Source organism: Trachypithecus francoisi, unplaced genomic scaffold, assembly GCF_009764315.1.
Source record: "Trachypithecus francoisi isolate TF-2019V2 unplaced genomic scaffold, Tfra_2.0 Lachesis_group3, whole genome shotgun sequence".
In the NCBI taxonomy this organism is placed as follows: domain Eukaryota; kingdom Metazoa; phylum Chordata; class Mammalia; order Primates; family Cercopithecidae; genus Trachypithecus; species Trachypithecus francoisi.
Genome location: NW_022681468.1, coordinates 148,592,026 through 148,612,669, shown reverse-complemented (window position 1 = coordinate 148,612,669; position 20,644 = coordinate 148,592,026). Strand labels below are relative to the sequence as shown.

Below are 20,644 nucleotides of genomic sequence, written 5' to 3'. Positions count from 1 at the left end.
ATTCCCAGGCCCATCTCAGACCCAAGGAATCAGAACATTTTCTCCTGTAATTTTCTAGATTCAGTATGACACTCAAAATTTTAGGGAAAATGAGAAGGCTCAGGATTAGAAATTCCAGATTTAACTGCTTGGTGAATACTGGAATGGATTATCCTCCCTCAATCTCTCTAACTCCTCCTCTGGCAAGGCTCAGGGCCCTAGCAGATTTGCCCAGGTGAAACTGATACTGAGATATTTTATTTTCATTTATTTATTTATTATTATTATTTTTATTTTTTAGGAGCAGAGGTTTAGTAAGCAAAAGGAAGAGAAAGGAAGGCCAAGTGCAGTGGCTCACACCTGTAATCTCGGCACTTTGGGAGGCTGAGGTGGGTGGATCACGAGGTCAGGAGTTCGAGACTAGCCTGGCCAACATGGTGAAAGTCCGTCTCTACTAAAAATACAAAAATTAGCTGGGCCTGGTGGCACGCGCCTGTAATCCCAGCTACTTTGGAGGCCGAGGCAGAAGAATTGCTTGAACCCAGAAGGTGGAGGTTGTAGTGAGCAGAGATTGCACCTTTGCACCTGGGCAGCAGAGCAAGACTGTCTAAAAAAAAAAAAAAGAAATTCTATAACATGGTGCTATGGGTTGAACTGTAACCCCCTAAAAGATATGTTGAAGTCCTAACCACTGGTACCTGTCATATAACCTTATTTAGATATAGGAATTTTTTTCAGATGTATTAAGGTTAAAATGACATCATTTGGACGTTCTTTTAATTTTTTGAGATAGGGTGTCACTCTGTCCATGCTGGGGTGAAGTGGTATGAAGATGGCTCACTGCAGCCTTAACCTCCTGGGTTCAAGCGACCCTGTCACCTCAGCCTCCTGAGTAGCTGGGACCACAGATGTGCACCATCATGGCTGGCTGATTCTTTTGACTTTTGTAGAGACAGGGTCTCGCCATGTTGCCCAGGCTGGTCCTAAACTCCTAGGCTCAAGCAATTCTCCTGACTTGGCTTCCTAAAGTAATGGGATTACAGGCATCAGCCACTATGCCTGGCCTATTTGGGTGGATCCTAATCCATTATGACTGGTGTCCTATTAGGAAGACATATAGGGAGAATGTCATGCGCCGTCAGAGCCAGAGCCTGGCATGATGCAGCTGCAACCCAAGGAACAGCAGGCGTCGACAGCCATCGCGAAGTAGTCAGAGGCAAGGAAGGATTCCACCCAGAGTCTCAGAGAAGCATGGTCCTGCTGACACATCGATTTTGGACTTCCAGCCTCTAGAACTATGAAAGAGTACATTTCGGTTTTTGTAAGCTGCCCAGTTTGTGGTGCTTTGTCACGACAGTCCTAGGAAACTAATGTACCTGGCTACTTCTAGCAATTTTGGTTTTTCAAGTCACTTAACATAACATTTATTCTACGTTTACCTGAGGAAACAGCATTCTCAGCTCCTTGGTGCTCATCTGGTGGAGAAGGAACATTTGCAGTAGCTCTGAGATCCTGGTTTTCCTGCTTTTCATGATTCTGGAATTCAGTGGGATTACTTATTTTTATCTCTGAATGATTCTGCTACAAATTTAAAAAGGAAATAAAATATTTTGATGATAAATAAGAAATAATTGCTGCCTTCCAAAGACAAGTACCAAAGTGAGGGGCAAAAGGGGTTAAAGGAAGAAAAGTAGGAGAATGAGATTTTTGGTGGCAGATTTGGTTCTCTGCCTTATCAAATGTCATGAGAATGTAAATTTGAGAATAGGAGATAATAGGGCACATTAAGAGGAAAATAGAAATGGCAAGATTAACTGTCTTAGCAAGGACAAATGAAGAAACCTAATAGTCTACTGAGCAAGTGACTATATTGAGGCAGAAATTTAAATAATAATAATAAGTGCTGCATTTATTCACTCCAAGAAAAGTAAAAGCTAAGGCCTAGAATGTGGCAAGGCAAGAGTTCAAAAGAAAAGAACAAGTTTTCCTCTGCCTAGCAGCTCCCTTTAAAGACAGCTAGAGATAACGCTGTCTGAATAGCCAAGGCCAAAGGAATAAGCTCCAGACACCACCCTCCCCCCACCCCTTCCCCATTCCAGAGCAAGGTTGAAAGAAAAAAAAAATGAGAAACACAAGTTCGGCCGGGCGCGGTGGCTCAAGCCTGTAATCCCAGCACTTTGGGAGGCCGAGGCAGGTGGATCACGAGGTCAGGAGATCAAGACCATCCTGGCTAACATGGTGAAACCCCGTCTCTACTAAAAATACAAAAAACTAGCCGGGCGTGGTTGCAGGCGCCTGTAGTCCCAGCTACTCGGGAGGCTGAGGCAGGAGAATGGCGTGAACCCAGGAGGCGGAGCTTGCAGTGAGCCGAAATCGCGCCACTGCACTCCAGCCTGGGCAACACAGCAAGACTCCGTCTCTGCTGGGCGCGGTGGCTCAAGCCTGTAATCCCAGCACTTTGGGAGGCTGAGACGGGCGGATCACAAGGTCAGGAGATCAAGACCATCCTGGCGAACACAGTGAAACCCCGTATCTACTAAAAATACAAAAAACTAGCCGGGCGAGGTGGCGGGCGCCTGCAGTCCCAGCTACTCGGGAGGCTGAGGCAGGAGAATGGCAGGAACCCGGAAGGCGGAGCTTGCAGTGAGCTGAGATCCGGCCACTGCACTCCAGCCTGGGCGACAGAGCAAGACTCCGCTTCAAAAAAAAAAAGAGAAACACAAGTTCTTTTACTGTTACTCTTTTCCCAGGCTTCTTAAGCATGATTAGCATGATTATGTTTTACAAGTATCTGTATTTAGCCAGTTCTTGTTTTCCTTTTAACGCAGCTACAAGGCCACTGGCTAAGTCAAGTTATTTTATGCTATAGATTATGTAACCCGTTACTGTATGATTAATTGCTTTTATTTTGCTTCTGTAAAGCTGCTTATAAAAACCTCGGCTATCTTTGTTCAAGGCTCAGCTTTTAGATGTGAATCCCCTGAGCTGGTGTGTGCCTAAAACAAATCCTCCTGTACTCCGTATTAGTCTCTCCATTCCTCAGTTTACTGCAACAATATGAACATAGAAAAGAAAATTAAGACTGTGTTTCGGGGCCGGGCATGGTGGCTCACACCTGTAATCCCAGCACTTTGGGAGGACGAGGTGGCTGGATCACCAGAGGTCAAGAGTTCGAGATTAGCCCAGTCAATACAGTGAAATCTCATCTCTACTAAAAATGCAAAAATTAGCTGGGTGTGGTGGTGGCCACCTGTAATCCCAGCTACTCAGGAGGCAGAGGCAGGAGAACTGCTTGAACCTGGGAGGTGGAGGTTGCAGTAAGCTGAGATGGTGCCATTGCACTCCATACTGGGGAACAAGAGTGGAAACTCCATCTCAAAAAAAAGAAAAAAAAAAAAAAAAAAAAGACTGTGCTTTGTAAAAATTACATTTGAATGAAAGGATAAGATAAAAGAATAAAACCAGAGTCTACGGAAAGCAAGCAAGGGAAGCCCCTTGCTAATCATGTGATTACACTGCTGAAAGACTAAGTACAGGGTGATCACTAGGCCAGGGGCAAGGTAGGAAGGAGAATTTAAACAAACCAATGAAAAAAACAACAAAAAGCACATTTAATGCTTGTTTCTTTTTCCTTCCTATCTACTACACCTTACTTAAGTGAACACTTAATGAATGTTCATATTTATACAACAAATATTTAATGTGAGCTTAATACTTAAAAAGTGCTTCCTGAGGGCCAAGCCCTGGGATGCAGTGATGAGCAGCTGGACTCGGGTCTGGGCTTTCATGGAGCTTCCAGCATACAGGAAGCTTACAAACACATGACATCACATGGGAATTTAAAAAGAAAGCTCCCTAAGAGTATGCCAAGTTTGGCATAGGTGGTGGTATATTTTCTTTTTTTTTTTTTTTGAGACGGAGTCTCGCTCTGTCGCCCAGGCCGGAGTGCAGTGGCCAGATCTCAGCTCACTGCAAGCTCCGCCTCCTGGGTTTATACCATTCTCCTGCCTCAGCCTCCCTAGTAGCTGGGACTACAGACGCCCGCCATCTCGCCTGGCTAGTTTTTTGTATTTTTTAGTGGAGACGGGGTTTTACTGTGTTAGCCAGGATGGTCTCAATCTCCTGACCTCGTGGTCCGCCCGTCTCAGCCTCCCAAAGTGCTGGGATTACGGGCTTGAGCCACCACGCCCAGCCCTATATTTTCAATTTGTATATTTCCATTCACCTGCGAGTCAGGGTCCACACGGACAGTCCTGCGCCTTCTCCTTGTTTTGGTGACATGGCCAGTTGGCTCTCTCTCAGCTTGTTCCTGGTTGCTCATCTGTATCTCAGTCTCATCACAAGAGGATGCAGAAGTTTGACTTTCATCCTGAAGAGAGAGGTATTACTCTGCTATGTGCTATGCATACAGTTATAATGCTCAGGAAGAATCAGAATTTAGACAGAATGAAAACATATTACATATGGAAAAGAAAAAATTTAAAACTCTCTAGCAGTAAATTGTAGGCAAAGACAAGAATTATAGAGTATTTAGGACAGACACGGTGACTCACACCTGTGATCCCAGCACTTTGGGAGACCAAGGCGAATGGATCACCTGAGGTCAGTTCAAGACCAGCCTGGCTTTCATGGTGAAACCCCATCTCCACTAAAAATTACCCGGGCATGGTGGTGCATGCCTGTAATCCCAGCTACTTGGGAGGTTGAGGCAGGACAATCACTTGAACCGGGAGGGAGAGGTTACAGTGAGCCAAGATGGCGCCATTGCACTCCAGCCTGGGCAACAAGAGTGAAACTCCATCTCAAAAACAAAACAAAGAGAGAAAAAAAAAAAAAAAAACTTAGAGTATTTACAAAGAAATAATCACACTTAGCAACCCAAATTAATAAATTAGGGTAGGAAAACATTCAAAGTTATTTTAGTGTGAATAAATATGGAAATTGGGCCAGGCGCAGTGGTTCACACCTGTAATCCCAGCACTTCGGGAGGCTGAGGCAGATGGATCACTCGAGCCCAGGACTTTGAGACCAGCCTAGGCCACATGGCAAAACCCCATCTCTACTTGAAATTATTAAAAATTTATTAAGCTGGGTGCAGTGGCTCACACCTGTAATCCCAGCATTTTGGGAGGCCGAGGCTGGTGGATCACCTGAGGTCAGGAGTTCGAGACCAGCCTGGCCAACATGGTGAAACTCTGTCTATACTAAAAATACAAAAATTAGCCAGGCGTGGTGGCACGTGCCTGTAATCCCACTTACTTGGGAGGCTAAGCCAGGATTTATATATTGTATTATTTTCATTTCCTTTAAGGTCATCTTTCTCTTTCTTTCTTTTTTAGACAAGGTCTTGCTCTGTTGCCTAGGCTGGATTACAGTGGCTTGATCATAGCTCACTGCAGCCTCAATTTCCCAAGCTCAACTGACCCTCCTGCCTCAGCCTCCCAATCAGCTGGGTCTACAGTTATGTGTTACCACACCTAGCTACTTGTTTTAATTTTATAGAAATGGGGTCTCACTATGTTGCCCAGGCTGGTTGTGAACTCCTAGGTTGATGTTATCCTCCTGCCTTGGCCTCGCAAAATGTTGGGATTACAGGCATGAGCCCCTATGCCCAGTCCATTTTCTTTTTATTTATCTTATTCTCTGTCAGACTTCAGGCTTTCCTCAAATGTCTGGTGGTTGTTGGTTGTTTATTCATATTTCTTTCTTTCTTTTTTTTTTTTTGGAGACAGGGTCTCCCTCGGTCGCCCAGGCTGGAGTGCAGTGGCACGATCTCCGCTCACTGCAACGTACGCCTACCAGGTTCCAGTGATTCTCTCGCCTCTGCCTCCTGAATAGCTGGGATTACAGGCACCCGCCACCATAGCCCAGCTAATTTTTATATTTTTAATAGAGACGGGGTTTCACCATATTGGCCAGGCTGGTCTCCAACTCCTGAGCTCAGGTGATCTGCAGCTTGGGCCTCCCAAAGTGCTGGGATTACAGGTGTGAGCCACTGTGCCTGGCCATATCTATTCATATTTCATAGCAAATCAGGAAAAACCTCACTAGGAGCTTGAGTGTGCAGGAAAAGTGTGTTATTTGGTAGGATTCCTTGGGTAGGGAGGAGGCCATTATGCTGGTGTTTCCTTGAATGCCCAAAGGCAAAGACTTTGTTTGATAACTATTTAATTTCCTTAATGAGAAATCTTCCAATATTTTAGAGGGCAGGCAGTCTACCAGATGTCTATTTCGCCATTATGGCCACAGGCCATCCCTTGATAGTCTATTTATTTGGCTTGGGGTTTGGTGAGGCCTATACATCAGTTTTTTTTTTTTTTTTTTTTTTTGAGACGGAGTCTAGCTCTGTCACCCAGGCTAGAGTGCAGTGGCGTGATCTTGGCTCACTGCAACCTCCTCCTCCCAGGCTCAAGCAATTCTCCTGCCTCAGCCTTATGACTAACTGGGATTACAGGTACATACCACCACGCCCAGCTAATTTTTTTATTTTAGTAGAGACAGGGTTTCACCATGTTGGCCAGGCTGGTCTCGAACTCCTGACCTCAGTTGAGCCACTCACCTCAGCCTCCCAAACTGCTGGGATTATAGGCATGAGTCACTGTGCCTGGCCATACATTAGTATTTATTTATTTATTTATTTAATTTATTTTTTGAGACGGGGTCTGGCTGTGTCACCCAGGATGGAATACAATGGCACAATCTTGGCTCACTGCAACCTCCAGCTCCTGAGTTCAAGCGATGCTCCTGCCTCAGCCTCCCGAGTAGCTGGGACTACAGGTGTGTACCACCAGCCCAGCAAATTTTTGTATTTTTAGTAGAGATGAGGTTTCACCATTTTGGCCAGGATGGTTTCCATCTCTTGACCTCATGATCCACCCACCTCGGCCTCCCAAAGTGTTGGGATTACAGGCGTGAGCCACTGTACTCAGCCATCAGTATTTTTAAAAAGTTCCCCAGCCTAGGCAACATAGCAAGACCCTAGTCTCTACAAAAAAATTTTTAAAAAAGTAACAAGGTGTGGTGAGTGTGACTGCAGTTCCAGCTACTTATGAGGCTTAAGTCGGAGGATTGCTTGAGGTCGAGGCTGCAGCAAGCCATGATTGTGCCCCTACACTCCACCCTGGGTGACAGAGTGAGAACCCATTTCAAAAATAATTAATTGCCAGGTGCTGTGGCTCACGCCTGTAATCCCAGCATTTTGGGAGGCCGAGGCGGGCAGATCACGAGGTCAGGAGATCGAGGCCATCCTGGCTAACATGGTGGAAACCCGTCTCTACTAAAAAAACAAAAAAATTAGCCAGGTGTGGTGGCGGGCGCCTGTCGTCCTAGCTACTCGGGAGGCTGAGGCAGGAAAATGGCGTGAACCCGGGAGGCAGAGCTTGCAGTGAGCTGAGATTGCGCCACTGCACTCCAGCCTGGGTGACACAGCGAGACTCTGTCTCAAAAAAAAAAAGTTAATTAAGAAAAAAATTAAAAAAATACAAATATGTCTGTTGGGAATCAAAGAATAAAGCTTAAAGAATAGAAGGCCTGGCTGGGCGTGGTGGCTCATGCCTGTAATCCCAGCACTTTGGGAGGGCCAAGGTGGGCAGATCACTTGAGGGCCTGGCCAACATGGTAAAACCTCCACTGTACTAAAAACAAAAAAATTAGCCAGGTGTGGTGGCGGGCGCCTGTCGTCCTAGCTACTCGGGAGGCTGAGGCAGGAAAATGGCGTGAACCTGGGAGGCAGAGCTTGCAGTGAGCTGAGATTGCGCCACTGCACTCCAGCCTGGGTGACACAGCGAGACTCTGTCTCAAAAAAAAAAAGTTAATTAAGAAAAGAAATTAAAAAAAATACAAAATATGTCTGTTGGGAATCAAAGAATAAAGCTTAAAGAATAGAAGGCCTGGCTGGGCGTGGTGGCTCATGCCTGTAATCCCAGCACTTTGGGAGGGCCAAGGTGGGCAGATCACTTGAGGGCCTGGCCAACATGGTAAAACCTCCACTGTACTAAAAACACAAAAATTAGCTGGGCATGGTGGTGTGCACTTGTAATGCCAGTTACTCAGGAGGCTGAGGCAGGAGAATTGCTTGAGCTGGGGAGTTGGATGCAGTGAGCCGAGATTAAGCCACTGTACTCCAGCCTGGGTGATAGACCAAGACTCCATCTCAAAAAAAAAAAAAAAAAAAAAAAAAAAAAAGAGAATAAAAGGCCTTAACCAGAAGTGAAATATTACAGAAGCGCAATAGTTCCAAGTGATGTAAGGTCCAGGATATGCCCAGAGAAGCAGATGGCTGATCAAGCGCAAAACCAAAGATCACCAGCATTAAGGATAAGGAGGCCGCAGTAGTAAGAAGAGACATCCAGATGGACCTTTGAACTCGTCCAAAATAAGATGACGACACGAGGAAATGACAACCATGAGACAGAGAACACTAGAGAGTAACTAGGAGCTCAGCAGATGGGAGATTAAAATAGGTAAGCATACGCCGGGTGCAGTGGCTCACCCTGGAATCCCAGCACTTTGAGAGGCCGAGGTGGGAGGATCACCTGAGGTCGGAAGTTTGAGACCAGCCTGACCAACATGGTGAAAGCCCGTTTCTACTAAAAATACAAAATTATCTGGGCGTGGCAGCGCATGCCTGTAATCCCAGCTACTCAGAAGGCTGAGGCAGGAGAATCGCTTGAACTTGGGAGGTGGAGACTGCGGTGAGCTGAGATCGTGTCATTGCACTCCAGTCTGGGCAGCAAGAGTGAAACTCAAAAAGAAAAAAAAAAGAAAGAAAGAAAGAAAGAAAAGAGGTGATCATAAATTTCAAAAGAGCAGAGATTTTTTTTTTTTCATCTTTGGCCTTTTCAAGATGAGCTAAAAAAGGAGCAGGGGTTTTTACATGAGAATAGAAAAATGTGATCTGGATCCCACTTTCCAACTCCCTGATAGTCATGGAGAAGAAAGTAAAAGAGGAGAAACTGGCAGGGTGTCTGTAATCCCAGCACTTTGGGAGGCAGAGGTAGGCAAACTGCTTGACCCTAGGAGTTTAAGACCAGTCTGGGCAATATTGTGAAACCCCGTATCTACTAAAAATAAAAAAATAGCCAGGAATGGCGATACACAGCTGTAGTCCCAGCTACTCAGGGGAGTGAGGCAAGAGGATCGCTTGAGCCTGGGAGGTCCAGGCTGCAGTGAGCCCTGATTGCACCACTGCACTACAGTCTGGGTTAGAGTGAGACCCTGTCTCAAAAAAAAGTAAGATAAACCGTTTCCATGTATTAGATTGGTGCGAAAGTAAGTGCGGTTTTTGTCTTTTTTTTTGGAGACGGAGTCTCATTTTGTTGCCCAGGCTGGAGTGGAGTGCAGTTGTGTAATCTTGGCTCACTGCAACATCCGAATCCCGGGTTCAAATAATTCTCCTGACTCATCCCCTTGAGTAGCTGGGAGTACAGCTGTGTGCATCCATGGTCAGCTAATTTTTGTGTTTTTGGTAGAGATGGGGTTTTGCCATATTGGCCAGGCTGGTCTTAAACTCCTGGCCTCAGGTGATCCACCCACCTTGGCCTTTCAAAGTGCCGGTATTACAGACGTGAGCCACCATGCCCAGCCTGGTTTTTGTCATTTTTAAAAGTAATAGCAAAAACCGCAATTACATTTGCACCAACCTAGAAGCAACACCTTTGAGTTACACATGTTGCTGGAATATAAAGAGACAATGTTTTGTTGTTTCTTTGTTTTGTTTTGAGATTGAGTCTCATTCTGCCTCCCAGGGTGGAGTGCAGTGGTTTGATCTCGGCTTACTACATCTGCCTCACGGGTTCAAGTGATTCTCCTGCCTCAGCCTCCTGAGTAGCTGGGACTACAGGTGTGCGCCACCATGCCCAGCTAATTTTTGTATTTTAGTAGAGATGGGGTTTCAACATGTTGCCCAGGCTGGTCTTGAACTCCTGACCTCAAGTGATCCACCCACCTCAGCTTCCCAAAGTGCTGGAATTACAGGTGTGAGTCACTGAGCCTAGCCTAAAATTTTAATTTCAAATGGCACTACAATCATGTATCCTTAACCATAAAAAAGAAATTTATTGATATAGAAACTTTTAAAGCTAGAATTCAAAAATAGTTCTTGTCTATTTTCAGTTAATTAAAGCCTGGAATCAAAAATAAATTTGAGGCCAGGTGTGGTGGCTCACACCTGTAATCCCAGCACTTTGGGAGACTGAAGCAGGTAGATCAACTGAGGTCAGGAGTTCGAGACCAGCCTGGCCAACACAGTGAAACCTCATCTGTACTAAAAATACAAAAAATGGGCTGGGCACGGTGGCTCACCCCTGTAATCCCAGCACTATGGGAGTCCGAGGTGGGCGGATCACCCAAGGTCGGGAGTGCGAGACCAGCCTGACCAACATGGAGAAACCCTATTTCTACTAAAAATACAAAATTAGCCAGGCATGGTGGTGCATGCCTGTAATCCCAAATACTCAGGAGGCTGAGGCAGGAGAATTGCTTGACCCCAGGAGATGGAGGTTGCAGTGAGCTGAGATCACACCACTGCACGCCAGCCTGGATGACAGAGCAAGATTCTGTCTCAACAACAATAACAACAAAAGGAATAAATGAATCCTGGCCCTAATGGAGCACTCATTGATCCATTGAGGAGTCATGCCTTATCAAAAATCTTTGGTGTGGGTCTGAAGCAGTCATGACAATTCCCATCAGCCATTGTTTTACAGCTTACAAGTCACTTTCACAATCCCTACTTCATGTGATGCTCACAACACTCAGTTCAGCAGAACAGATATTATTTCTATCTTAAAGAAGAGGAGTTTGAGTTTTTTTTTGAGATGGAGCCTTGCTCTGTCGCCCAGGCTGCAATGCAGTGGCGCCATCTCGACTCACTATAAGCTCCGCCTCCTGGGTTCATGCCATTCTCCTGCCTCAGCCTCCAGAGTAGCTACAACTACAGGCCCCGCCACCACGCCAGGAGAATTTTTTGTATTTTTAGTGGAGACAGGGTTTCACCATTTTAGCCAGGATGGCCTCGATCTCCTGACCTCGTGATCCACCCACCTCAGCCTCCCAAAGTGCTGGGATTACAGGCGTGAGACACTGTGCCTGGCCAGGACTTAAGAGTTTTCTAATGTTGCAGAGAAATAAATGAGAGCTGGTACTTGACCTAGGTGTTTCTGATTTCAACTCCAGTTCCCTCCCTACTCAAATCATGCCATCTCTTGTAATATTTGGCAACTAGTACTCAGTCTTTGTATTTGTGTAAAAACATCTTATTCAACAGATTGGTGCAAAACAGTTTCACCATTCACAACAGCAGGTAGTGAATCTGAAAGGATTCAGTCCTTGGCACTATTACCAGTAATGATCTCTTTTTAATAAACAGCATTTTTTTTTTTTTTTTGAGACGGAGTCTTGTTCTGTCGCCCAGGCTGGAGTACAGTGGCGTGATCTTGGCTCACTGCAACCTCTGCCTACCGGGTTCAAGCAATTCTCTCTGTCTCAGCCTCCCAAGTAGCTGGGATTACAGGCTCCCGCCATCAAGTCTGGCTAATTTTTGTATTTTTAGTAGAGATGGGGTTTCACCATGTTGGCCAGGCTAGTCTTGAACTCCTGGTCTCAAGTGATCTGCCCACCTCAGCCTCCCAAAGTGCTAGGATTATAGGCGTGAGCCACCACACTCAGCCAACAGCATGTCTTAAATCATCACTAGTTGTGTGTTAATTGTCCATTAACTAAATATAATTGTTTTGCTAGCTAACAGGTAAACATGAAAAACATGACTCACCTGATTCTCATTTTCTTTTCTTGCCTCATGTTTAATGTGGCCTTTCAAGGCTTTTAACAACTTGTCTGCCTGTAACAGAGACCTTATTATTAGAATCAAAAATCAAATAAACAAGGAAGATATGTTGAACATTTTTTGCTGTTCTTGTATTCATTAAATGTACTCTGGTCAGACTATACGACTAGAACCATTACTTAGAAAGAATGGGTCTCTGCTAGATTAGACTTCAGCAAGTGTCTGCACAGGGCAGTTCTCAGACAAAGATGTGATGTGTCTAATTGCTGAGATCTGAAGGACGAAAGGGAGAGCTGGACATAGAGAAACAGGTAGAGGAATGGCACAGCAAGGCAACAGTGAGGGTGGAGTTTACAGAACTTAAGTTCAGTGTGGCTGGAGCATGGAGCTGTTGTGGGAGATGGTAGGAGACAATGTTGGGAAAGTGAGCAGGCCCTGATGTTACCAGGCCTTACAAGCCTTTAAAGAGTATGAACTTTACCCTCAGAGAAAAGGGCAATCTCTGAAGAGTTTGCAGCAAGGCAGTGGGTAACCAATTTTGCATTACTCAGAATGATTACTCTACCTGCACAATGTGCAAGATGCATTTGATGGGGATGAGCCAGAGATGCTGTGGCCTGAACTAGAGTGGGGCTAAGGTAGTATGGATGAAGTCAAAACCTTCTTAGGAAGTGAAATCAGTGTGAACATGAGAGTTGAGGAAGAGCGAAACTTCGTTATGCCAAGGTTTCTGGCTTGGACAGCTGGTGAAGTGTGGTGTGGTCCCTAAGATGAGGAATGCCAAAGGTGACGGGGTCTTAGGGGGATGGTTATAGGTCTCTGTGGGGGGAAGGGAACACAGAGCTTCTCTTTCCAGCCTAGGAAAACTTCCCTTCTTGTTCTTTCCTGAAAGGAGAATGTTAATTTGATTGGTTACATTTTCCTGTGCTTTAAAAGTCAAGTTTGGTTGAGCGCAGTGGTTCATGCCTGTAATTCCAGCACTTTGGGAGGCTGAGGCAGGTGGATCATGAGGTCAGGGGTTTTAACCCCGCCTGGCCAACATGGTGAAACCCCGTCCTAATAAAAATACAAAAATTAGCTGGGCATTGGTGGCATGCCCCTGTAGTCCCAGCTACTTGGGAGGCCAAGGCAGGAGAATCGCTTGAACCCAGGAGGCGAAGATTGCAGTGAGCTGAGGAGATCACGCCACTGCACTCTAGTCTGGGTGACAGAGCAAGACTCCGTTTCAAAAAAAAAAAAAAGAGTCAGGTTTTTTGGTTGGGTTCTCTTTTTCTTCCTCTTCTACCCAGCCATGCAGTTGAGGGCCAGAGCCATCCTTCCCAAGGTGGGCCCAGACACCAGGCTTGGCTCTATTCTTCTCCCGCCTTTTATCATGGGCCATGTGTCCAGTAAAGAATGGCAGAGATTCTGAAATTTGATTTGTGCTCAAGCTTTTGCTTGTGGTGCAAGCCTAAGCCACATTCTCCAATTCACTTTACCAGAATGCTCTGCATCAAGACATCAGGCACCATTTCAGCTAGAAATAAAGTGGTACCTTATTTTCTACTTGTTCCTTGAAACACCCTTGGGGTTTTCTCTGGGAAGGGGATGATTGGCAGGGCAGAATTCAGGCATTCTTGATTTTTCTAATACCTTCTTAATATACCTTCAAAATCTCACCAAACATACAAAAATGCATGAAGCGAGGCACCTGCAGCAGAACCCAGTGAGGAGGGTGAATGATATGAGGTGGTGTTCAAGAGTTGTGCTGAAGGTGCAGATGTTAGTTATCAGCATATATTCGTGCATTCCTTCAACAAGCATTTATTGTGCTGGGCCCTGTTCTAGACACTAGAGAGTGATGAATTAAACAGACAAGGTGATTGCCCTCCAGGATCTTCTAGCAGTGGTAAAACAGTCTGTTACCCAAGAAAGCTAGAAATGAATGATATGACATCAGGTATTATGATGCAAAAATAAAACTGGGCAACTGGGGTGGGGTGGGGATGCTACCTGAATTAGGATGGTTGGGAAAGGCCTCTCTGAGGTGGTGGCTTGAACTGAGATGTGAATGAGGATAGAGGCAGGAGGCGAAGAGCGCTCCAAGCAGAGTGAGCACCAAGAACAGGAGCTCTGAGATGAACCCATGAGTTGAACGACAGAAACTGCTCTTATGGTAGGAGCATGGTGAACAGAGGTGTGTGGAGGGCAGGGAGATCAGAGAGGTGACCAGAGGCTGGGTCAAGTAGAGAGGTAAAGGCCACAGCAAAAATTATGAATTTCGGCCGGGTGCAGTGACTCATGCCTGTAATCCCAGCACTTTGGGAGGCTGAGGCGGGTAGATCACCCAAGGTTAGGAGTTTAAGACCAGCCTGGCCAAGAGGGTGAAACCCTGTCTCTGCAAAAAATATAAAAATAGCTGGGTGTGGTGGAGGGCACCTGTAGTCTGAGCTACTCAGGAGGCTGAGGTGGGAGAATCTTTTGAACCCTGGAGGTGGAGGTTTCAGTGAGCCGGGATTGCACCACTATGCTCCAGCCTGGGTGACAAGAGCGAAACTCTTGTCTCAAAAGAAAAAAAAAATTAATTGATTCCCCTAACTTGTTATTAGAAAAAAAATGTCAGGCCTATAGAAAAGTCAAAGTAGGCTGGGTGCGGTGGCTCACGCCTGTAATCCCAGCACTTTGGGAGGCTGAGGTAGTCAGATCACCTGAGTTCAGGAGTTCCAGACCAGCCTCAACAATATGGAGAAACCCTGTCTCTACTAAAAATACAAAATTAGCTGGGCGTGGTGATGCATGCCTGTAATCCCAGCTACTGAGGAGGCTGAGGCAGGAGAATTGCTTGAACCCAGGAGGCGGATGTTGCGCAGTGAGCTGAGATCACGCCACTGCACTCCAGCCTGGGCAACAGGAGCAAAACTCTGTCTCAAAAAAAAAAAAAAAAGTCGAAGTAGTGTAATAAACATTCATATTTCCCACCAAGATTCAACAATCATTTGCATTGTCTCATATTTGGTTTCTCTATATTAACATATATTTCTTATGAAAGAATTTGAAAATGAGTTCCAGACATCATGATACTTCACCACTAAATATATCAGCCACACCTCCTAAAAATAAGAAGAGATTTTCCCACGTAACCTCTAATGCATTCATGTACTCAGGAAAAGCCTAATATCACCTAATATGTGGCCCGTAATGAAATTTCCTTCTCTCCAATTTTAGCTATTTTCTTTTTTAAAAAATTTCCCTCCAAATCAGGGTCAAAGTAAGTTTCTCTCATTACACTGGAAAAAGTTTAGATTTTATTTTAAATGTGAGAGAAGTTACTGGAGGGCACTGATCAGAAAAAGACACGTTCTAAGTTTTTTTTTTTTTTTTGGAGACAGAGTCTCGCTCTGTCACCCAGGCTGGAGTGCAGTGCCGTGATCTTGGCTCACTGAAGCCTCCACCTCTCAGGTTCAGGGATTCTTGTGCCTCATCCTCCCAAGTAGTTGGGATTACAGGCACATGCCACCACGCCCGGCTAATTTTTTTTTTTTTCTTTAGTAGAGATGGGGTTTTGCCATGAGTTTTGAACTCCTGGCCTCAAGTGATCCAACCACCACGGCCTCTCAAAGTGCTAGGAGTACAGGCATGAACCACTGTGCCTGGTCTCTCTCTCTTTTTTTTCCTTTTCCCTAAGTTTCAAATATCACTCCAACTACCAAGAGAACACTACTGTGAGGTAAGAGTTGAGGCAGGAAGCCCAGTAGGGAGACTGAGGCAGTGGTCATGAGATGAGAGTGCTGTGGCACAGGTTTGCAGCATTGGAGATGGTGCCCAGAGGTCAGATTTCAGGTCTATTTAGGAGGAGGTGCTGACAAGGATTGATGGCTGTGGGTGAAGGAGGGTGATCCAAACTGGGCCTGACCCATGTACTGAGAGGGGGAAGAGACTGTCAATGCTTGAACCTGAACGTGTTGTTGAAAATGCACTTAAATACACGAGTCAGCATCCTAGGGGAGAGAGAGGTCCTGCTGGAGATGTGGGTTTGGGAGGCATTAGCTTCTGGGTTAATTTTAACTTATGGGAGTGGCCGGATGCAGTGGCTCATGCCTGTAAACCCAACACTTTGGGAGGCCAAGGCAGGTGGATCACTTGAGGTCAGGAGTTCAAAACCAGCCTGGCCAACTTGGTGAAATCATGTCTCTACTAAAAATACAAAAAAATTAGCTGGGCATGGTGGCGGGCACCTGTAATCCCAGCTACTCAGGTGGCTAAGGCAGGAGAATCGCTTGAACCTGGGAAGTGGAGGTTGCAGTGAGCCGAGATCGCGCCACTGCACTCTAGCCTGGGTGACTTAGCAAGATTGCATTTCCAAAAAAAAAAAAAAAACCAAAACACAAAACAGAAAAACAAACAAAAAAAATGGGGTAGATAAGATCACCCAGGGATAGAGCACAGTTAGAGAAAAGAGAGCCCTGGGGGCACTCCACATTTAGAGATCTGGCAGCTGAAGAACCAACCAAGGAGACTAGAAAGAAGTGCTAGTAAGGCAGGACAGAGGGAAATATCAAAGTCTAGAACAGAAAGTGGCTGGAGCAGAGGGGAATGTTCAATCATGCCAAATGGTACTGATAGGCACAGGTGAGGGGAGAGAGGGAACCTTTGTAAGATGGTGACCTTGATACAACCAATTTCAGTAGAAAAGAACAGAGAAATAGGGCAGTAGATGGAATGAGGACATGGGATCAGGAGAGGATTTTGGCTTTTTTATTTTTTTGAAAGATGGGTGATATTAAAACATGATTGCATGCCTTTATGGCAAATAAGCTAGCAGAGTGGAGAAATTAATGCAGGAAAGAGGCTCTAATTGTAGGAATGTAGTCCTAGGGGAGGCAAGAGGGCCCAGGATCTTCAGCATAAATGGAAAGGTTGCTCTTAGACAGGCAAAGAAGCAGAGTATGCGGATGTAGATGCAGGGTGGCTAGAAGGTTTGGTGGTGTGGCCAAGCCTAGGGGCTTATGCCTGTAATCCCAGCACTTTGGGAGGCAAAGGTGCGAGGAGTGCTGTATTTCAGGAGTTGGAGACCAGACAGGGCAACATAGACAGACCTCATCTGTATTAAAATTTTAAAAAAATTGGCCAGGCAGGGTGGTCATGCCTGTAGTCCTAGCTACTCAGGGGGGCTGAGGTGGGAGGATTGCTTGAGTCCGGGAGGTTGAGGCTGCAGTGAGCCACGACTGTGCCACTGCACTTCAGAGAACTCCAGCCTGGCTGATGGAGCAAGACCTTATCTCCAAAAAAAAAAAAAAAAAAAAAAGAAAAAGAAAAAGAAAAAAAAGTGGGGGATTTGGTGGTTGAAGGATCAGGCAGTTTTCTGTTGATTGTATCTATTTTCCCATGACCTATGCGGTAAAGTCATCAAGGGAGGGAAGGGAGCCAAGTTGAGTCAAGATGATAAAAAGTAATTATCTTCAAAAATAGGAAAGTTCATGACTAAGAAGGAAATGGGCCAGGTGTGGTGGCACGTGCCTGTAATCCCAGTTGCTTGGGAGGCCGAGGTGGGAGAATGCCTTGAGGCTGAGAGGTTGAGGCTGCAGTGAGCCCTGATTGTGCCACTGCAGCCTGGGCAACAGAGCGAGACTTTATCTCAAAAAAAAAAAAAAAAAAAGGAGAAAGATCAAATGCCCATATTAAGGTTTAGAGTTGCATATTTAAAATAAGTTCACTCAACAAAGTTAGGTGTTTTCTCCAGCTAGAGTTAGCTGCAGAGGTATAGGCAAAGATTAAGCACATAGTTGGGTTTAATCAGGCTTGGGTTTTGCCAGGTGAGTACAGGGAGGTGCAAGGAAGTGGAAATAGTGCCAGTGTTTGTAATTTAAGCTGGTAAGAAAGGAAGTGGGGGCATGAGCGACAAAAGGACCAGTTGCCACACTAGCAATAATAACTCGTTCCTTCAGTTTGCTTTACCGTTAAGAGAAGTCTCTCAAAAGAGCTAATATTCTCTCTTATAAATTTATTTATTATTATTATTTTTTTTTAGACAGAGTTTCGCTCTTGTTGCCCAGGCTGGAGTGCAATGGCGTGATCTTGGCTCACTGCAGCGTCTGCCTCCCTGGGTTCAAGCAATTCTCCTGCCTCAGCCTCCAGAGTAGCTGGGATTACAGGTGCCTGTCACCACACCTGCCTAATTTTTGTATTTTTAGTAGAGACGGGGTTTTGCCATGTTGGCCAGTTTGGTCTCAAACTCCTGACCTCAGGTGATACACCTGCCTCGGCCTCCCAAATGCTGGGATTACAGGCGCAAGCCACCATGCCCGGCCATAAATTTATTTTTAATAATATCATACTAGTAAAATTATCAAGTTTTGATTAAACTGAAATAGTATTTACAGTATTATACTAGTATATTTATACTAGTAAAATTTATTTAATTTATTTAAATTGTAGTGTTTCATTTTAATCAAATCTCGATAATTAGAGCAATTTATAAATTTTTTTGCTATGTACTAGAATTTCAAAAGGCAATTGACTTAATGAGCTCCTGGCTTGTACCAACAGTTTATAATTTAAAACATCTTATTATGGAAAATTTCTACAAAAGTAGAGAGAATAGTGCAATCCCCCCCACGTACCTATCAGCAGTTTCAGTAATTATTAACATTCTGCGTTCTTACTTCATCTAGTTTCCCTCTTTTTCCTTGCTGTAGTATTCTACAGCAAATTTTACAGATATCGTAACATTTCACCTATAAATACTTGATATGGGCCAGGCGTGGTGGGTCCCGCCTGTAATCCCAGGGCTTTGGGAGGCCGTGGCCGGAGGATCGCTTGAGCCCAGGAGTTCAAAACCAGCCTGGGCAAGATGGTGAAACCCAGTCTCTACTAAAAATACAATACACACACACACACACACACACACACACACACACACACACAGTCAGGCAGATAAAGGAGAAAGAAGGTGATCTGAGGCCAAAGGGTCAAAATGAGCAATGGGACAAAGACAGATAAAAGTTCCAAGTGTTCAGGGATGCAGCCGTGGATAAAAGATTCTAGCTAGGCAGCAAAAAAGCCTAAGGAATTTAGGCTGAGATATTAAGGCTTTGTTTACAAAGTATAGGGGAGCCACAAACCACTATAGCCCAGAAATATTCCCAAGGAAAACCCTTTGGTCATTCAGCCCCAACAGGCACTTAGGCCCTGATTATTTTGTTTAAACAATTTAGGCCGGGCGTGGTGGCTCACGCCTGTAATCCCAGCACTTCGGGAGGGGGGGGGGGCTGAGGCGGGCGGATCACGAGATCAGGAGTTCAAGACCAGCCTGACCAACATAGTGAACCCCAGTCTCTACTAAAAATACAAAAATTAGCCGGGCATGGTGACACGCGCCTGTAATCCCAGCTACTCAGGAGCCTGAGGCAGGAGAATCGCTTGAACTCGGGAGGTGGAGGTTGTGGTAAGCCGAGATCGCGCCACTGCACTCCAGCCTAGGCAACAGAGTGAGACTCTGTCTCAAAGAAAAAAAAAAAAAAAAAAAAACATTTGTGACGACTGATTTAGGCATTTATTCAGTGTCAGTATCATAGCCTGCAGGACAAACCTAGAGAGCATAGAGCAGTATTATGTGGGAAGTCTCAACTATTAACAAAATATATAAAACTGCTATCCTACATTGAATCCCCAAATATTCTCCTAACATCTTGTTTCTTGTTTGTTTGAGACTGAGTCTCGCTCTGTCACCGAGGTTGGAGTGCAGTGGGTGCGATCTTGGCTCACTGCCACCTCGGCTTCCCAGGTTCAGGCAATTCTCCTGCCTCAGCCTCCCGAGTAGCTGGGATCACAGGCAAGTAACTGGGATCACAGGCGTGTGCCACCACGCTGGGCTAATTTTTTAATGGCCAGGCTGGTCTCGAAATCCTGACCTCAGGTGATCCAACTACCTCAGCCTCCCAAAGTGTTGGGATTACAGGCATGAGTCACCGCGCCCAGCCAATTCTCCTAACATCTTGTAGCCTCGGAGTCAAAGACCTTACTGGTTTTGATTAGATACCATCACCACAACAGTCATCAATAAGCACATGAGTATACTAGATCAGGGCTGAGTTATAAAAATTTACCCAAGGAGGTGGTCCCCTAAAAGTCGATTTTTCTTTCTCCCTGACAGGTCCATCAATGAAGTATCAAGAGATTATCGGCAATATTACAAATCACTTAAGTCTGTTTGGGGTTTTCCAGAAGCTGAGCCAATTATTTACTTAATTGTCTAACGATTAACGACACCCCTTGTGCTTTCTGGGCCTGCGTTTCGTAATCGATGCCCTGAGAGGTATAAAGTAATTTCAAAAAAAAAAAAAGACCCCAAAAAGCAAAAAACAACAAACCACCCCTCGGAACACAGTCTTATCACGTGAGCACCCAGACAAGCCAGCTTCAAAATGAAGTGAAAACTATAGTTCCTCTTCCGTTTATCAGAGTTCTAACTGGGATCACCGTGACCCACATCTACCGCACGAGGGGCAGGGACAGCTGCTACAGTCCCCAGGCTTCCCGCTCGGTCCCTTCGCACCGCATCTCCCCGAGGCCGCTATTCCCGCCGCGCCCGCCCAGGGAACTGCACCGCCAGCGTCGTACCCGCAGGTTGGCCCGGAGACCCAGACTCTTGGCTAAGTTCTGCAGGTCACTGTACTTGAGGGAGTCCAGCTCCTCTAGGGAGGGGATGATCATCGCGATTCAAAATCCCGGCGATACTCAGAAGATGGATCACCAAACCTCGTAAGCGAGGTTCAAATCCCTGGCGCCACGCTTAACTTTGACTAAGCAGAAATTTATAGACAGTTTAAATGAAAAATGCCGCGCTTCCATTGGTTGAAAATGCCTCAAAGGCGGGGTTTCTAACCCTGACCAATAGAAAGG

The 20,644-nt window shown here is 45.5% G+C and overlaps 1 protein-coding gene across 7 annotated transcripts in view; it reads right to left on the bottom strand.

Moving 5' to 3' along the window:
• Window positions 1-20,573, bottom strand: part of NUSAP1 (nucleolar and spindle associated protein 1) — a 47,535-nt gene extending 26,962 nt beyond the window's left edge. For 3 of the 7 annotated variants that reach the window (XM_033190465.1, XM_033190469.1, XM_033190466.1), the window contains exons 1-4: window positions 20,363-20,573; window positions 11,750-11,818; window positions 4,205-4,348; window positions 1,419-1,560 (exon numbers count right to left, since the gene is read on the bottom strand). In XM_033190465.1, the coding sequence (XP_033046356.1) occupies window positions 1,419-1,560; window positions 4,205-4,348; window positions 11,750-11,818; window positions 20,363-20,455 (448 nt within the window). In that variant the 5' untranslated portion in view covers window positions 20,456-20,573. The remainder of the gene's footprint in view (window positions 1-1,418; window positions 1,561-4,204; window positions 4,349-11,749; window positions 11,819-20,362) is intronic. The other 4 variants (XM_033190471.1, XM_033190472.1, XM_033190468.1 and 1 more) reach the window with 2 other exon arrangements.
• Window positions 20,574-20,644: the final 71 nt, after the last annotated feature.